Below are 19,402 nucleotides of genomic sequence, written 5' to 3'. Positions count from 1 at the left end.
TCAGCAGCTAATGCAATATGTCACAACTACGTTCCTGAGTACAGTTCAGGAATAAAGCCATACAGAATAATGGGCACAATACAGCACAAATTTTATGCAGTGTTTGTCTGTAGTTGGTACTGGAAAATCCATTTTGTAGATGAGATTGAACATAATCAGATGTTTTACACGTACTGGCATTAATCCTACAAAATGCTGATCTCTTATAACGATGTTATGCACTGTAGTCTGACTGGCCTCAACAGAATTTGAGGATGTCAGTAGTATGAAAATAAGGTCCTTTGCAGATAAAACAGAACAATCAAAGATTAATTTCCAACTGCATGCAAGAGTTGCAGTTGTGGAACTGAGCTATGAGAAGTCAGAGGCTCTGGTTCAAACTCCCAACCTACTTTCACTTCCCAGATGATTGATGAATAGGAGAACTACACAGCTATGCCCCAAGCTTCTCATAGAATAAATAGTCATTGCTGAGGTTTCCCCAGATAGACTTGAAACACAATAGTGGACAACACACACTTCAAAGAAGAGATCTTTGTAAATTGCCTGAAAACCATTTATCAAAGATTTCTCCCATCAGAATATAGGGAAATAAATGTCTGACCTTTACAGCTTCAAGAGTTAAAAGAGCAAAAAACAAATTGCACAAAATGTGTTCTACCTTCTGTTTGAGATCACTGGCTTCACTGATGAAACAGTCTCTGTCTTTCTCCAACTGGTAAATAATCTTCCTTTGTTTCTGAGCTTCATTCTTATAATTTTGAATTTCTTCTTCTAAGTTTTTCTTGGACTGTTCATGAAGCTTCACCAAATCTATCTGCTTCTGAACGGCATTGGTGGCCTTGTTCAAGTTCTGCAGGAGAAACCACAAAATAATGACTCGAGCTGAAAAAAGCAATACTGCCACCACTATGGCAAAAAGTATGCCATTATCTAAGTAGATTGTGAACTTCCTAATGCTATTTTCTCTTATCTAATTTGCTCAGTTGAAATACTTGAGCCTCAAATCTCATTTTAAAAAGAAAAGGCAATCTCTCATAGAGCTGCCAAGTAGTACTTATTCTGATTTGAAGTTAAAACACTAATATCTGCATTACAGAAAAAAAATTGGATGGGATTGTTTACAAGCAGTATAATTAATGACCGAAAAAGCCTTGCCAACATCAAGGCATTTAGATTGTAAAGCGTGCCAGTAGCCGATAAAATAACTTCCTTCTCATTTACTAAATAGCAACTTCAAATTCACCAAGCGTCGTTTGAACTTATACACAGATTACATAAAAACCACAAGATATCATTAAAAAAAACATTAGCCTTCTAGTCATCCTTTGAAATTTCTTTCCCAAATTCAAAGCAAGTATTTACTATCTGTGAAATCTTCATCTGTGTCAAGGCACAAGACTCCATACCAAGAAAAGCATCTCAGCCAAAATAATCTTTTAGCATTGAATTTACTAGATTACACTTCAGAAATGACAATGCCATGAGATGCTATCTTGCAGTACAAAAAACCTTGGGCTGCTGGAAAATAATCAGCAAGAGAAATGGTCTGAAAAAGCAAAGATTAGTATTAGCATAGTCTGCCAAACTGCTACATGGCGCACCAACATTTGGGTTTGTTCTTTTGCTACCACAGAATTAATTTTGCCTAGGTTAATATTAACTCTGATATGCTACAGAGTATAAAAGTACAGTTATAATCAACTTTTCAGACATTAAACAATGGGTTTTCAAGATGAAAACGTCACTTTTTTTTTTTTAAACTCCATGATGGTTTATATGTTTAAGCTCAGAAATATTTTGTGTGCTTCTGAGTATTATTACTACTTGAGTGCACACTATAGAAGTAGTATAAGCACCTGCTTAAGGATCTGATTGTTTGACTCATCATTATTTATTCTACAGTATTTATGTCTCTCTGTGAGAGTTTAAACTACTAATATTTCACTTTCAAGTCATCAAATTTATCAGTATTACAAATGTTATTTATCAGTATTACAAATGCAAGCTCACCTTGCTTAGTGTATCCCTTTCCCTCACAAGATCATCTACAGCTTTCTTGTCAATCTCTGCTTGCTTTTTGGCAGCCTCCAACTCTAGAGAAGAGGAAAGAGTGTAAGAATGGATTCAAACTGAACAGCTGTAAACACGCAGAACTAATTGGACTTAGTAAAAACTCTTAGTATTATATAAACAGTTCAATAACCAGTGACCCTATTTTACAACGTTCAGATATCAGGTAAGAATGTTAATACTTATTTCGGTATTTAGAAGAACTCAGGTACAATAATTAATGTGGTACAAAAACTCATTATATTTGTTTGTTCAAGATGCCACAAAAGTTAAATTTTAAGAAATTATGGAGCGCACTGAAAATCAGATGCTTTTAACAAATTTCAAAGTGAGCATCCAAAAATTGAAGCACTTTGAAAAACAGGGGCTTTCAGAGTCATTCTAATCCATTTAAGTAAAATCCAGCTCTCCTTTGAAGCAGTGAGATTCTATTGGCTTCAGTGGAGCTAAAACTACTTGCCATGGGTTGAGATTAACATGGTACACATACTATTAAAAGCACATGTATATTAATTATTGTGCACATGTTTTCACTACATTTTTAAATTAATTACAAACTTTTACACTAACACTACGGCTTAGGAAATGCAGTACACTGGATTGCTAAGACATGCCCAATATTGCAAGAGGACACATCATCAGTAGCCATTCTCAGGCATTCTGGTATGGATCTGATCATTTATTTAAGTTTCTCTGTCTAGTAGCAAGCATGGCTTCGAGCTGTATAAGCAAAATGCTTGTGGGAAAGCTTTTCCACCCTACCAGAGATGCATGGAAAACAGACATGATTTTGCATAAACACAGACATATAAAGGCATTAACATCTCATATATGCAGTCTCTTCAGGACACAAACTGGAAGCAAGGGAGAGCAGGAAGACTAATTCATGATTATATCAACTTGAACTAGGTCAGGTCCCTATCAAAGGACTTTTTTTTTTTTGGGGTGGGGGGAAGGGTGGTATCATTGTCCCAAATGTTTTGACAACTTCATAATATTACTTTACCAAAAACATTTTCAATATTTTTTCTGAAAATGACTTTGAAAATGTGTTTATTTTTATTTAAAAACATTTTACTTTGAAATTTAGTTGCACTTTAAAAACATCTTCTACTATACCCAAGGAATTTTCTTCCAAAAACGTACATTTGAAAGATCTTTCTCAAAATATTGCAGATCTGCTAGCAAGTAAAAGCCATTATCTGTACAGCTGCTTTAGTACATCTGCTGACCAACTGAAGCCCCAAATATGCCATAACTAAATTTACCGGCTTGCTTGCAAATATTTTTTTTTTTTCCCCATGCTGTAACAATTCAGCAGAATCAGAGAAGTTAAGAAAAATAGTGTCTTTTCCATGTCTGTTTTCAGTAACCTCTGAGCTTGTTCCTCTCCCACTGGCCAGAGCAGGAGCAATAAACACACATTAGGGGTAACAATCTTTATGACATGGCACTGATTTACACATCACAAAGTACAGTTAAATCTTCTGTACCTGCAACCCATACATGCTGCAATGTGAAAAATCTGAAAAAGTTCTATAAAAAGCATTCCAACTGTTATTTGTACAGTATCATACCAAGAACTAAAAGAGCACGATTCTGCAAATATGCACCTTGAATGAACAAGTGGTGAATCAGAGGACAGATTCATTCATCAGATTAAGGCACCTACCTCTCTCTAGACCAGAAATTTGACTTTTTAGGGTCTCTCTCTCATGTCCTGCAGCAACTTTCTTTTCCTCTGCAGCACGTAACTTACTCTGGAGAACATCTCTTAGTTTGTTCATCTTTGAAATTTCAAGGTGCATTTGAGTCAGTTCATCATCTCTGGCCTATAGAAAGGCAACAAGGAGGGAAAATGAGAGCAACCACAGAAAGAAATCTCTCCGTACTTGGTACCTACTTATTCTATGAACTTCAGTGTCCCAGCAAGCAAAGGTTTAAGTGTTGTGGGTCACCTAGAAGATGATAATTAACTAATTGAACAATATAAAAAAAAACAATTTAAAGTTAAGGAAAGGAAAATGATAATCAAATCTCATGCTTTAAGGCTGAAGATAATCCACAAGAAAATTCCCAGACACAAACCTCAAGCAGTACTACACAGTCTTATGCATTAAATATGGGCAGCTCTGATTTCCCTTGAAGGAAAGAGGCAGTGATTGTGAAGAGAAAGATCTCTAGTGTGGTTCAATGGTACAGTAGGTATTTGGTATCCCCATTCTTTCTATAATCCCCTGCTTTTAGAGAAAAACAAAGTGTAGAGTTTATCTCATTTGCTGTACAGTCAGAAGAGAAAATAATCAAAACACTGCTGAATGAAAATTAAGGAGCCAGTTACCAAGAATGAAAACCAATTACCACAAAAGAAATTTGTCTGTTTTCTTTTAAGAATTAAATACAACTTTCTCTTCACTGCTAGTTTTTACAGCCATCATAGACTCAGGTATGATGAACCTCATACAGAACCTCAGGTATTCATTATGTAATATGATGAATATGAGAACTATGAATACAATCATGAGAACTACGAATTCTTTCACAGTTCAGGCTGCCCAACACCCTATTAGACACACTCAGTGTCCCTGTGTTCAGTATTTTAACCCCAGTGATGATACAAAATGCAAGGTGTGGTAGACAAAGTTCTAATATCTAATTCTTAGAAATTACCCTACCCCATAAATGCTCTCAATGTAGCCCAAAAATCATATGCAGGAATCATCTAATCTTACCTCTATTGAAACTCACCTGCTTCTGAGTGGTGTAAAACAATTTTTTAACAATATAAAGTTTCAAGTAGCATGACTACAGTCAGAGAGATATTCAAGGATGGCTCTCAAAGTAATGCCTCCTATTTTATTATGTTGGCTCATGACATCAGAGGCAGATGTTGGTTATATGGCAATAGAGGCTGAACCTTCCCACCAATATTCCATTACATTTTGTTGCCATGTGACAGATGGCAGCAGAAGGGCAGCCTGAAAAAATGGGTCTGACATGGAAGCACAGATGAAGCAAAGGTATGTTACTGAATTCCACCATGAAGAAAAAATGGGATCTAGTGATGTTCAAAGCTTGCTAAAGGTTTATGAAAGTCAAGCAGTGGATGTGAGCAGTGACGTAGGGGGTGATGCATTTCAGCAGTGGTGACAGTCAGTCATCTCCACTGGTGCAGATATTTACAAGAGGCACATAAGCTTTTGTTCATCACTAGCAAAAATGCACAGCTAATGGTGGTGGCTATGCTGAAAAATAGTGTTTTGTAGATGAGAATTTGCTCCATCAAATAGTGTTACTGTGCTCTTTGTATCTGCTGTAGTTTCCATGGAAATAAATAGGAAGCATTACTTTCTGAGCAAACTACATATCTGACAGGATGCACATGCCTTCTGGTACTTACTTTCAATTCCACTGTTCTTTTGTGAAGATCCTGCACTACTCCTTGAAACATCACAGTATGCTGCTCACTCTCTTGCACAAGCTTCTTATTTCTCATCTGAAATTGCTCAAGTTCCTTACCAGTTCTTTCATTCAACATCTGTTAGATTAAGGAACAATCCTATTAGTTCTTCTTAATCTGATTACAATATATACATGAAGACAGAACATTCCAGCTCCCCAAGAGATAAAAGCTGCTGCAGATTGTTGTCTGCTTACAGTCCACTCTTCATTGCTGATGAAACTACTAATATGAAATATGAGAAATGTTCATATGAAATGATAATTTCTAATGAAGAACACAGCCAGTGCCATTTTTTCTGGAAGCTTAGCAGGTCTCTCTCAGGTGGTAGATAAATATTTTAATTCATATTAGGCATTTGGCAAGCATCGTGCAACGCAGTCACTTGCTACATACAATTACTGAAAATCAGTATGCGATTCAAATGACTTCAATCAGTAGAGAGCAAGGGAGCTCTGTCTCTTAGTGAGCAAATCCTACATTAATATGCCAATAGCATTTATTTGGGCACATGATTTGTTGAGACCAGGACCCAGCCATTTTCTTCTCTAATTTGTCTTCAGTCAAAAGCTCAGAAGAGCAGTATTGTGGTTTGTATGGGATACACATATATCAATATTGGATCCACCAGTGTTTTTTCTGCTTGATGAGACTTCTTCTAACAATCACTACTCCGTACGTGAGGAAAGAAGACCATCATATTTCACACTTCAAGTATTTATGTGCAATAAACCAATGAAGTCAATACATACTGTTCTATTAAAAAAATAATAATAAAAGAATAGGAGCAGGATATCACTCTTCCAAATGCATGTGAAAAGACAACATGAAAACAGTTTCTTATGTTACGAATGTCAGGATTTCTGAGTATTCTTTGTTCAGACTTGGGCATGGGTGGAGCAAATTGCTGTACCAAACCAACTTCACTGTCATTCAAGCAATAATATTAGATTATAAATTTGAGTGGAGTAAGAGCAGACATCACAGCCAACTACAATTCAGTTGATAAAAAATAACCATATTGTGTGGCAATAGTTGAGTCACCTCCTCTTACAGATCTCCAACTTAACTCTAGAGTACCCTATGTTTGAACAGATTTTTTTGTGAAGGACAGTGCAGCAATTCCACAGACAACTTCAAGCCATAACAAGCAATCAAAACAACGCAGCAGCCTTGTTAATTAGCCTAGGCATGGCACTTTATAGGAACTATCAGTTTCCAGGACAGTTTGGAAACAACTGAATGCTCCTAAAATAAGCACTTAGAAAGCTCAAAAGGAGCTATAGAAAGGAAGAGAAAGAATATTGCACAACCATGAATTGCAGACATCCTGATTAAAAACAGTATGTCTTGGCAGATCGTGAAGTTGCCCTCAAGAACTACTTGGTGATATTTGCACAGTCATAAAGTAATTTATATTGGAAAAGAACTGAAGAGATCATCAAGTCCAACCACCAACTTCACATACCAAGTTCACCTCTAAACTACTTCTCTTATTGCTGCTTCCATATAAATAAATATAAATAAATACCACTAGTATATATGTGGTATATATGTGATACACAGTAATATAAATAAATATAAATTAAATACCACTAGTGAAGGGGAGTCTACCACTTCCCTGGACAGCCTGTTCCACTTGACCACATTCTCCATGGATAAATTATTCCTAATATCCAGTCTAAACCTTTCCTAGCAAAACTTGTTTCTTTGCTCCTACCTCCTTTGTTTCTTCATTCCTACCACCTGTCACTTGAGAAAAGTGAAAGAAAGAAAAGCCTTCTTAGTGCAATCTCCTCTATGACAGTTGCAGAGTGTGATGAGGTCTCCCCTCAGCCTCTTTATCTCTGGACTAAACTACTCTACTTTCTTCAGCTGCTTCTCATAACATTTGTTTTCTCATTATTTCATCAGCTCGGTTGCTCGACTCTGCACATACTTCTTGAGCAACTCACTATCCTTGTGGTAAGGAGGAGAAATTCAGATAAACAAGCAAGTGTATTCAGAGAAATAATCATGTTTTCCTTATCTCTTTTTTTTAACTAAGTATTTTACTAAGAGCACACGTTGAAAAAAAAATTTCACAAACTTCTACCCTCACCAATTCAGGGACCCAAAGGGAAGAAAAAGCTATAAAAGCCATAAATTTACTAGATACACACAACTCCCAAGAAAGTTTCCCTTGAGGTAGGACTGTTATACAGTGATGAGATCTCTCCTGCCATTTACTGAAATTGCTTCTCTGAGAGTTTCTCAAAGTCAGGGGAAATGGACTGAAAACCTGAAAATTCAAACACTTCCAGAACACTATGTTAGTACATTTCCAGATAAAGTTTTTGGAAACAGAAAGGGAAATATCAATCAAAAAGGTTTACGAAGACAATTCTCTGCCCTTTGACAGAAACACTTCCACAGGCTTGAGAGGTAGGTAAAAATTATTGTGACAGAGAAGAAAAAAAGGGATTGGACTTAAAATGGCTTTACCCATGCCACTACACTCAATCAGTGGCAAAACTGGCAATATGTGTCAGAAATCCAACTTGGCAATCTCCTGTTACTATCATTAGTTCATCCGTGCTTCACAGGCTTTGTCTCATTCACTGTCTTCTTTTCAGGGTGACACGATCTCTAATTATATTATTGTGCTTCATTACTGATTTCTGGGAGAAATTTTTTATCTGAAATCTGTCATCTGCCTTCAAATATTTGTTAGTTTTTAAAATTATATAAAAATAAATAATTAATAGAATTTATTGACTTAAAATAATCTCCCCCTACTTCCCTTCAGGAAAATCGAATTTCTTCTTATTTTGAAATCTGACTCTAACTTTAGACCAGATGAAAAGCATGCCAATGCCCTACCTTCTGCTCTTTTAGATTTTGTTCCATTTTCAGTTGTTCCTCCTTGTTCTTTTGTATACGTTGCTGTAAATTCTTGATCTCAGCCTGCTTATTAACTATTTCAGCTTGAAGATTTTTCAGCTCCTTGTCCATTTTTTCTTTCTTCCGAGCTTCTCGTGATACCTCATTGTTACGCATTTGGATTTCTTGCTGAAGCTGTAACAATAAAGAAAACAAAAATTTAAGTTCCATTGCCTTTTAATTAGGAATAAAAGGCCTCTCACCTCTCACGTTTAATGTTAAGAACAGTTGCTTCTATTCTACTGCATCCACTACTGCACAGATCTGAGAAGTAACTATGTTATCTAATAGCCAGATAGAAATCCTGTCTTAGGTAACCTATTTACTGATCGTGAGAATTTGTTAAGCATCGTCCAGTTCATCCATGCAGGAGGGTCCAATAGAGCTCAGATACACAGAGCATTCTTCTGGAGATGCAGTGGTACAAATGTATTTTCTGTTACAAGTTATCAGTAAAGTGCTACTTTTTGAATGCAGGGTTAAAACCAACATGGACTTAATGCTACACTGAAAGGATTTTGATTTTTTTCTACCCCACCAGCAGAAATACTGATACAGAAAAGACAAAGGTGCCCGAGCAGTTATTCACAATTACTCTCAATATTTCTGCTCTCAAAATTCCTCAGCAGAAACTTTAAAAGAAATTTTCTCTCACATCTGATAACATTTTTGTGACTTCTGCTCTCTCTGTTCCAAAAAATGTGATGGAGCAGAAGCACCAGAGAATATCTATAGGAGGTTGATCCACATGGAAAAGTCCAGTTGAGACAGGGACCAGCAGTTGGAAGACACTCGTCACTTAATGATTCTTCTCCTTATCAGTGCACAAATGAAAAGTTGGCAGAACTGCCAGAGTCTTCAACAGGCTCTTCAAAAAAATATTGCTATTTAAGCAGTCTGAAGTGGAAAATAATTTTGTTTTGAAGAATGGAAGGTAGTTCTATGCACTGTAACAATTCCAAAAATTAAAGGGCTGATTAAGTCTTCTTTAAGAAGATTAAAGGTGACAAGATTCAGTAAGATTTGGTGGGAGTTTCACTTCTTTCTTTTCTCACATACCTGCAGTGCTGATAGAAAAACAAATACTTATATTCTCTTGTACTACATTCCCAATTATGTGCTTTAGAAACAAACTAATACGGTGTAAGAAACACAGGCACATCAACCCTTTCCTATTTGTGATTAATAAAAACTGCAAGCTAAATGCTGCTTCCTTGTCTTCTTTATTCTTTAAGTGTTCTTCTCTCCTATCTTGCTCCAGTCCCTATTTATGTTTTTCTTCACATTCCTTTATTCTTCATTGTTGTATTTTTGTATGTTGATGCATGTTTTCTGATCTACTTTCTCTCCATCCAGTGGGTATCCTATTGACTGTTTCCTGTATCTCTAGCTGCTATATGCATTTAAAGAAAACTATACATATAGCTCAATAAAGAGGCCTGTCTATTCAGATGTTCAGAAAAATAGAAAGCTTCACTTAAAGAGCAGACAAAGAAAAACAGGTAGAATGCAACTGCTCTGTACAGACACCAGTGAAGCGAACAATTATTTAAGCTCAAAATCAGCAAGTAGAAGTAGTGTAACAAAGTTTTTAACCATTAGAAAGTGAGGTTTTGAAAAAGCTTTCCAGAAGAAGTGCAGGAGAAAAGAGCCTAATCAGCTTTTAAGTCTGAATTTGATACATTCTTAAAAGTAATTGCATGGCATCATACAACAATCACAATCAACAGAAAGTGAACAAGGATCAAAATTCCAGGTCTACGTTCTAAGTTGCTCCTCAGAAGCACAGGGATTTACAATGCAGAAAAGAAACAAATAAACCAAAGAGAAATCACCAGTATGATGGATAACTGTGACATTGGCAGAGGAACTCTTGCTCAAATCAGCTTACTGGGGAGCTGTGGAAGTAGCTGGTACATGACAATACATTTTTCCAAGGACATAGCCAAGAAAAAGAGAAAAATATAAAAATTCACAACAGACTCTTTTCTGAGCATTCCTGAAAAGGGTCCAGATGTGGAAGAATAGACAGTAGTATATTAATCAACGGAGATCAATTGCAGAAGTGAAGAATCGTTTAGGACAGAGCCTAAAATCATCACCTGGTGAGCTGTACAGACCTGCATAATAGCTTCATCTGCCTCATTCTTTGCTCTCTCTGCATCCTGCTGCTGCTCTGTGGCTTGAGTTAGACTCTGACGTAACTCCACGACCTCTGACAAGAGTTGGTCTCGCTCCTTTGTTATCTCTTCTTTGTATTTTATCAAATCACCGATACTAGAATTAAGGAAACAATAGTTAAGCAGTGTCAGAGGCCCTTTCTGTTCTTCCTCCTACACCAGAACAAGATCTTCAGTGAAAAAGAATAGCTTAAAAGTTTGTTTCATTTTAAACTCTTCTTGGATTAATACTCTTCTGGTCTATCAAATTATAGGCTTTACCTACTGTGATCGTTTAAGAGTCACCATCAACACTAGTCCAATAAATCCCTCTCTTGTTTTATCCCATTCTCACATTTAGAAGAGTTGGAAACATCAAAAAATGAGCATGCCCCATACATATCCAGAACATGTAATATAAAAACTTTTACAGTGTGAATATAGCAATTCAGAATTAGCTGATTCAGCCATCAGCAATCTCAACAGAAAGTACACAGATCCTATGGGTCGATATACTTTATCTCACCTTTGAGTTTATAGTTAATGTTAAAACATAAGAACAACGTGAGGACCTGACTATAAGGAGAGCTTTTGGAGGGCAATTAAAATTGACAGGTCCTCAGGATTGTAATTATTTGTATGTTGTAGCAGCTGGAAGCTCCACCTGAGATTAAGTCACTCTATGCTAGTGGCTGCATTGTTCAACAGTTCAACTGAAAAAAAAAAATTAAATGCATGAATATATGACAATGCCTTATAACAAAACTAGGAACAGAAGTTTCCTGCTTCATTTTCTTATCTATTGGGCCCTACTGCCATTGTAAGTTAAATACTTGACTGATTCCCACTCTGAAAGACATGGTATATTGAAATGCTCAAAAGATAAAACACTGGGACCATTATGAGAAAGTGCACACTACTGTTTTTTGTTTTCTCAGCTTAATTCAATGCTAAACGAACTCACTAACAGTCTGATTCTGTACTCGTTCACTGCATAAACACGTGGACAAATAGATGTGCACTCATGAGAAAAGTAAAATGGAGAAAAAATCTGTCTCCAGTTTTCAGTGACCTTCTAGTGTATAAGTGGCTAAACAAGGTGTAGAATAATAAAAAATTAGACACTTGTTTTTTGGGGGGAAAATTTACTTGTACTCCTGACTGGAGGACAGTCCAGATCTCTGCTCCATTGAATTAGTTAGGTGTGCTATTTCCTCTTGTAGTGAATGAATTGTTTCCTTTGCTTTCTGTTCCTTTTCATAGGCTGCATCCACCATTTTCCAGGCTTTTTCAATCTCCTTGAAAAAACAAACAGAAAACATTTACAGAAATTAAATTGGGTTGAAAGGGAACAACAAATTAAAAATTAATTGCCTTGCATTTTGGTTAATTAAGAAATTAGATTTTCATGCCTTTTCATGCTCAGATTCACAACGGATTCCTTCACCAGTAGTCTTTTCACTGGAATGAGAGCATTTTTAGCCATTCAGACAATGTCAGTTCACACCACAAAAGCTCTTAACACAAAGATTGGAATATTATCAAATATCACTCTTGAAGGTTTTGGTTCTGTAAGTCCCATTACTGTCCAGACATTTACTGAAAACTCAGTGCCCACAAAATTCCCTTGCACTCTAATGGCTCACCTAATTCTCTAAAAATCTTATTAGCTGTTACAAGGAACAACCAGATTACTATTTCTCAGAGGGGTATAAAGAGATGTTACTCTTGGCCTTGCTACCTCTTTGTTCCTTTGCATCTGTGAGGACCTAGTGCATTTTGGCTCTAACTACATATTTAGATGAGCCACAGTTCTCATGCCAAACTTCAACATGAAGAATTATTTGAACACCAAACTCACAATCCCATGGTTTGATATCTACAAGTAGGTATAGAAAATTAAGCAAACTCTCATTTGCTAACTTCCTTTGCATTTCTCCCCCTTGAAAAAGATCCTTAAGAATCACAAAACAGGCTTATTCCTTGCTAGGTTCAAACCATGCTCTGAGTAGTTCTGGAATTCTATCCTAAAAATTGCACTGTATCAGAAAGCACATAGACATATCAATGGAAGAAATATTTCCAACAAAGATAGTACTTTTAACCCTAAAAGTTCCTGAACTGCAAATCAGAGCATGCTGTCTGGTCTCTCATGCTCTTTTCTCACCTGGCTGCTGACAGAGTGCTTAATTTCATGGACTTTAATGGATGTATATTCCAAGTGTGGCTCTGCAACTCTATATTTCTTTTAGGACCTCCCTGAGCAGGCTCAGATACAAGCACAATCAGGAAATAACATCCCTTTCAATTTCTACTTGTATTGTACAAAAATGTAACAGTGAAAAAAAATTCAGAATACCTCCACAACTAATAATATCAGATGACTGCCCAGATAAATTGTGGTTGCCCCACCTCTGGAGGGTTTCAGGGCCAGAGTCGATGGGCTCCTGCTCAGTCTGATTTAATAGTTGGCAACCTTAGCCATGGTAGTGGGACTGGAACTAGATGATCTTTGAGGCCCCTTCCAACCCAAGTTATTCTATGTCAACTTCAAGATTAATAATTTATGATTTTTATTTATTTTTTTTTTTTTTTACAGCCATTCCTTATTTGAATTAATATCCCTGGTTCTAAAAATAAACCTATTTAACATTAAGTTAGAAATAATGACAAGCTATGTTATGGTGTATGGTCAATGTGTGTATTGAGCTCTCTCAAATTGAATAAATGTAGCGCTAAGCTGTTTACAGCCTCAATTAAAAACTTCAAGTCACTGAAGCAGCAGAAATAGCAGACTACCAGAATCTGCTGAAAACCTAACACAGAGTATAATCTCTGTAGCCTTCAAGCTAGAAGGAGAATATGTTTTCATGTTAGCTATTCAATTAATTCAGCATATTGAAATTTGAGAAACCAGAGAAACCAGATGGAGCTTAAAGATCAGGAATGTTTGTCCTATGGCTTTTTTTGTCTTTCCAGACTAATAATAAAGAGTTAAATGGTGGGTTTTACTTGTTCTGAAACTCTGAAGAAGATTATAATCAACAAGCCGTATTATTTAGTAAATAACTTAGTTCAAAATCTAGTTTGAAAAATGCTTTCTAGTTATGTATCAAGCATAGTTAGAACAGTTTCAAATACTGAAGTCGATTTTTGTTTTACACATTTAGAGTTCTAATTTCCATTTAAATGCAGCAATGATCTCACATAAACTATTAGATATAATCTAATAGGTAATAATTTTGTCAGCCATTATTCTCTAACATAAAAATATTAAGTTATGAAATTTAAATAAATGCATGGTAGGCTGAAATAACAGTACAAAGATATTGCATATCATCTTGCCTGGTTAAAAAAAAAAAACAAAAAAAACCTCAAAACATAACTGCAAATACACTTTATACACTTTTCAGTTGTGGCAACCAGCAAGAGACAACCAATCTTTCTCTAGAAAAATGCAAATGGAAAATAAGATTAAAGCTGATTACTTAAATCAAAGCTTCCTGCTGGCTGATTAAACTGTGATTAAAATTGGGTAATTAAATCATTATGATTGGAGTTTCGGGGGGACAGAACTGGTGAATAATATCAATAAGCCCTTTGAGAGGTCTGACTGGCTTGAGTGAGCCCTTAGGCTCAAAACTGCATTTTGTTTTGGTGAGAGTCCACAGAAGGAATCACCCAAAGTCAGTGAGGCCATTCAGACAGGCTGTGATTGCAGGAAACCCTGTGCTGAACTTCTTGAACTGTATCTTGTTCTTCATGTACGTTGAAACAACATTTATCAATAGGGTTAGCACATACAGAGGATGGCATCATGAAAAGGCAAAATTTAAATTAAAAAAAAAAATTGCTACAGACTTCAGCATCAGCAAAACTGGTCTCCATTGTGATCGTTTCCTTCACAGTTTATTTTACTTTGAGTAAAGAATAAATAGCATCTCTTCCTTTAAACTCAATATAGTAGAGAGGAGGAAATTTCTGAAGGTGGATGCTTTAACTGAAAAAAATAATCACATTATTACTCAGTGGAGAGGGGAACTGAAAGAAGGTAGAGTGTATCAGAATCACTGAGTAATGCAGAACAAATGTAGGTATATGCAGTTTGTTGTATAATTAAGGATGGAAGCCGGATGTTTGCATTTAGAATAAGTACCCTGAAAAATGTAGAGCAGAAATCATGAAGTATGACTCCTTTATTTTATTTTCCTTAAACAGACCCAAAGATCACATCAGTGACCTGAGAATTTATGAAATGTTTTCTTAGTACACTGGGTTGATTCCCTTGAAAACTGAGAACTTGGTAACTCAAAGCAGGGCAGTATCAGCTCCTATAAATTCCCATGCTGGTGCTCTTCCAGTGCAGCCCTATAGATCAGTTTCTATAATAGTTAAAGAGAGAACTATACTTCCCTATGGTTCAGCTTGGCCCTTATCTTCTCTGACAGGACAATAAACAGCAGACTATTATGTCCAGTTTATTAAAACTACAAAACAAATAACTGAACAGCCAACACACAGTAACAGCTATTGATTATTATTGACCTGGCCCTACCAGCAATTGATTTGTGCAGTTAACCCCTGACCCTAAACAAATGCTACAGATTACAACCAGACTCCACATGGAGAAAAATTCTGCCTCTACAGCTCAGCTGAAACCTTTATTTGTATATGAACTAACAACCCACAAAAGCAAACCTACAAGCCTGTTACCCTGATGACCCATCAAGTCACCAAGATTGAGAACCTTAATTTGAAGCAGCTATACCATTCTTGCAGGAACAGCCCCACTGGGATTCTCTTACCACTTGTAAATAATGAAACACTGGAACAGATTATTTGTCTAACTCAGTGCTGCAGAACATCATATTTGCTATTTGAGCACTTGAACCTTTCTTGACACCTGCATTAAGCACCTGTGAAAGATTTTGAGTGTTAGTAAAGCTGTAGTAAGATACTACAGCTGCAATTGAACTCTTCATATTTCATGTTATTCTTCTTTTTGAAGGATAATGCCAGTCAAATCCCACAAAATAATGTGAGTATCTTAAATAGCATCCAAATAATTCTTGAGCATTTAAGAGAAAGACTAGTTCTCACATCCAAACTGAAAAGTACCGGTGCTGTTTCCATGATCCATAGCACACAACTGGAATTTACATGTTACATGCTATGTTTTACACATTGCTTCTAATATGACCATATCGTCAAGCAGCTTTTTCACTACAAAAATCACTTAGCTGCTCCAATAGCAGGTGATATTGTTAAAGCATATCTTGCCTTAGCTTCAAATCAGCTGCTGACATTGTAAAGGCTCTCATTTTTTCCCTACTCTTCCACTCTTCAGTTTTATGACATTACCAAGACAGTGTTGCCTCAGCTTGGGAACATCTTGAAGGACTGTCTTTGCTACTGTTCACACTCATAGTGTAGCCACGTAATAGAAAGTGGTAAGGACCATTGCAATTCCTGACTGCCACCTACCAGATTTTGATTAGCAGCAGTGAAAAGCAGTAAGATTTTATGAGGTTTTCCCCCTTCCTGAAGTTGTTCTGAGCAGTACCACATGCTAGCAAGATGCAGCCACAGCACTGCTACTTGTATTTATTCTGAGTGTTTATCTTCTTTGTAATACTATGGATAAGAAAATTCATGTTAAATAACTTCTATTTCTACAATGCTAATAGATATGTCCTATTCTTACACTGAATTTATTTTACTGGAACAAAATAAGTCCATAAAGAATTTTAATCACTATTTTGAAGTATTTAATGGCAATTGCAGCCTCTCCTATTCTTAGGAAATAACACTTTATTGCAAGGCATGTAGGTGTCTCAACTAAGTGAGAAATTAATGCCAATCTAGATACCACAACCTAAGCTTTTAAACAATCGGGAGGAAAAAAAATACCATTATCTGATCATTTGGCTGTTTTAGGTTCACAGTAGTCAAACCTCAGTAGGTGGCTAAAAACATTGATTACTCTTTAGCAAGTCAAGCACTTTGACTGCATTCAAATCAATAATAACAAAGAACGCATTAGAGTAAATTGGTGAAGTGACATTGAAATGCTATATAGGATTCCTTTTCAGAAACACCATGAAACATCTACAATCTATATTTCAGCATGTAAGTAGATTTTTCACATTCTGACAATAATTAACATCCAAGCAGCACTTTGAAAATAATAATGATGCCAGTTTCAAAAGCTATGCAAGGTGGAAACATGGATATGCTGTTTTACAGATATGGAAGTACTTGTACTACTGAGTAATAGAAAGCCAATGAGGTCAACTTAGTTCTAGACCTATGCAAATAAATATAGAATTTGACTGAGATGAGTAAAAATACCAGGCTAAGGAAAGAAAGCAATCAGTAGCAAAGTAGAGGTTAAGGAACTGGAGATGCTAGCTTTACACTTGGTCCCCCATTTACATCTCTATATAAAATAAAGTGTTCCTGTAGACAGTTTGGTTACCAAGTTTTTCATTAAGAATTTCACGTCATACTTAATTCTATTCAAAACTTTACCGTCTTCATTGATGATATGGTTCCCCGATCGTCCTTGGAGAGCTTTGTGAGAGCAGCTACTTTAGAGGAATTCACCACAAGTTCAGCATTCAGCTGCCTGCATTTTTCCATGAGTCGCTTCTCATTTTCATGAGACTTCTTCAAAACAGCATAGAGCTTTTCATATTCCGTTCGAAATTTTTCCAGAGTGTTATCTCCCTTAAGTAGGTTGATGACTTCTTGGAAGTCTTTTTCCAGTGCTTCAAAAGCACTTTCTTCTAGATACAGCTTTGCAGACTTTTCCTGAATGAAATGAGACAGATAATCAATTAATGGGAGGAACCAAACATTTTGCTTTTGACCTCAAAATATAAAGCAGCAATATATTGAATGTGTAACATCTAAGAAATCCAGTCAAAAATTTCTGTTGCCATAATAGGCACGTTTCAGTCTGTTCTTCAAATAGATCTCCCCTCATTTTACTGAAGTAACTTGTGCTTCAACACTGAGATCCTGTAACTGAGTACCACAGCTGTTCTAAAGATGGGTCTAGAAAATACTATTGTGACCGTGTTTAAATAATCCACTGGCTATTCAGGTAAGCCAGCATTTTAGCCTCGATTCCTCCCAGTTCCCCATGCTGTTAAGTATGATTAGGTTATTCTTCTTATGCAAACAGTGTCAGCGATAAGCATGTCAGAAAGCGTTGGTAACAGTGATGCAAGCAAAGCCACCCCCTGCTGGAAGTGCTTCTGTTAGACTTCTCAAAGGGGAAATTCCAGATGCAGCTCTGTTACGAAGCCAAATATTGCCAGCTCGATTTACATACGCCAAATCCCACCAATATTTTTACAAACAGATTAAAATAACCTCCATTACAGCCTTCAACGGAAAACAACCACACCAAGCAGGGGTGTAACAGCCACTTCTTGGAAGTTGGCCGGATTTGCTAAGCAGCAAGGTGAATCAGCCCTGTCACAGGGGCATCGCTGCCGTTATTCAAGCTTGGTCACAGTCAGCCCGAGCATCTCTACTCTGTGATCTGAGGGCTGCGTGCATCTTTAAGATCGCACCTCGGAGGCAGGCTTGGGGCTCCTGCCAGACCCTCCTTCCAGACAGAAAGCTGAGCACTTTCAGGAAAAGAAAAAAAAAAAGTAAATAAATGCAAGAGCAAATATTTATTTCATTTGGCTTGGGAAGTACACGAACCCATACCGTCCGGAAAAGCTAAAATTGAAAGGAGATAACGCAGCTGGGGCTGCCGTGCCGTACAGCGCTTGCTCAGCCCAAAGCCAGGCCGGGGGCTCACCTCCTCCATGCTGCCGGCGGGGCCGGGCTGCGAGCGCCCTGCCCGGGGCTGGTGCCGCTGCCGGGCCGTCTCCTAGCAACGGCGGCAGGCGGGCCGTCATGGCCGCCGGGGGAGGCGGCGTGGCCTGCGGTGGAATTCTGCCCCGCCATCTCTCGCAAAGGTCCGGCAGAGAGCAGTTACACTGGGTCGGTGGGGATGCAGGCTGTGCATCTCTCCCACTCAACACTACCCAAGCGCCGTACCCTTGCCGACTCGTTAGTGATTTGGTGCAAAAGCAGAGTACGTGACAAGGGAACCCCAGACAGCGGCTCTGTGCCTTAAGAGCAGCAGGCTGCTGCTGTTTGCTCTGCTACCAGCGAGCCCTTGAACTTGTCATTTCCCCCTCAATGGGGTCACAAATTCTTCCATCTGATAGCTTTTAGGGCTGGAACGTAATGTTCCATGTGCACATCCCCAGCAGAATGGACACCACGTACAACCTTTGAGCTCCACATCAAGCTAATAGCAACAACAGAAAATTCTGCCTGGTTTAATGAAGCCTGAATTGCAGCACTTCATTTTACTGATTGCATAGCAAAATGCATAATTTCAAAAGGAGGCTTTGAAATGGTCTGATGTTACCATTAGGACTAGAGAATAATGAGTGTTTTATAATGTATTTTGTATACATCTGACTTAATTACAAAACATTATATTTGCTAAAAGAGTTTCAGTCATATCAAAGCACACTTCTCATAGTAAACTAATAAATAAAAGTACCACTTTTATTTGCACTCTTTCTTCATTTTCCTTTGCGGTGATGCTTCCTATGTAACAAAAGCACCAGGGAGGTGATCATGATAATTCGTTGATTCCAAGATTTTGGATTGTCAAAAATCAAATGTTTAGACCTTTAATCAACAAGACAACCGCACATGTGAGGAAATACCAGAAGACATTTTTTTGCTTCATTGCAAAATGCTGCTGAAG

The 19,402-nt window shown here is 37.2% G+C and overlaps 1 protein-coding gene across 2 annotated transcripts in view; it reads right to left on the bottom strand.

The window, feature by feature from the left end:
* CFAP58 (cilia and flagella associated protein 58) overlaps positions 1 to 18,518 on the bottom strand; it is a 57,942-nt gene extending 39,424 nt beyond the window's left edge. For both annotated transcript variants that reach the window (XM_031597511.2, XM_090145463.1), the window contains exons 1-9: positions 18,434 to 18,518; positions 17,146 to 17,427; positions 11,764 to 11,912; positions 10,576 to 10,732; positions 8,396 to 8,590; positions 5,474 to 5,611; positions 3,746 to 3,905; positions 2,014 to 2,096; positions 662 to 853 (exon numbers count right to left, since the gene is read on the bottom strand). In XM_031597511.2, the coding sequence (XP_031453371.2) occupies positions 662 to 853; positions 2,014 to 2,096; positions 3,746 to 3,905; positions 5,474 to 5,611; positions 8,396 to 8,590; positions 10,576 to 10,732; positions 11,764 to 11,912; positions 17,146 to 17,427; positions 18,434 to 18,442 (1,365 nt within the window). In that variant the 5' untranslated portion in view covers positions 18,443 to 18,518. The remainder of the gene's footprint in view (positions 1 to 661; positions 854 to 2,013; positions 2,097 to 3,745; positions 3,906 to 5,473; positions 5,612 to 8,395; positions 8,591 to 10,575; positions 10,733 to 11,763; positions 11,913 to 17,145; positions 17,428 to 18,433) is intronic.
* Between the last annotated feature and the right edge of the window lie 884 nt (positions 18,519 to 19,402).

Source organism: Phasianus colchicus, chromosome 8 (assembly GCF_987193195.1).
Source record: "Phasianus colchicus chromosome 8, bPhaCol1.hap1.1, whole genome shotgun sequence".
Taxonomy (NCBI): domain Eukaryota; kingdom Metazoa; phylum Chordata; class Aves; order Galliformes; family Phasianidae; genus Phasianus; species Phasianus colchicus.
Note: the sequence above shows the minus strand (reverse complement) of the source record. Positions and strands in the feature narration are given on the sequence as shown.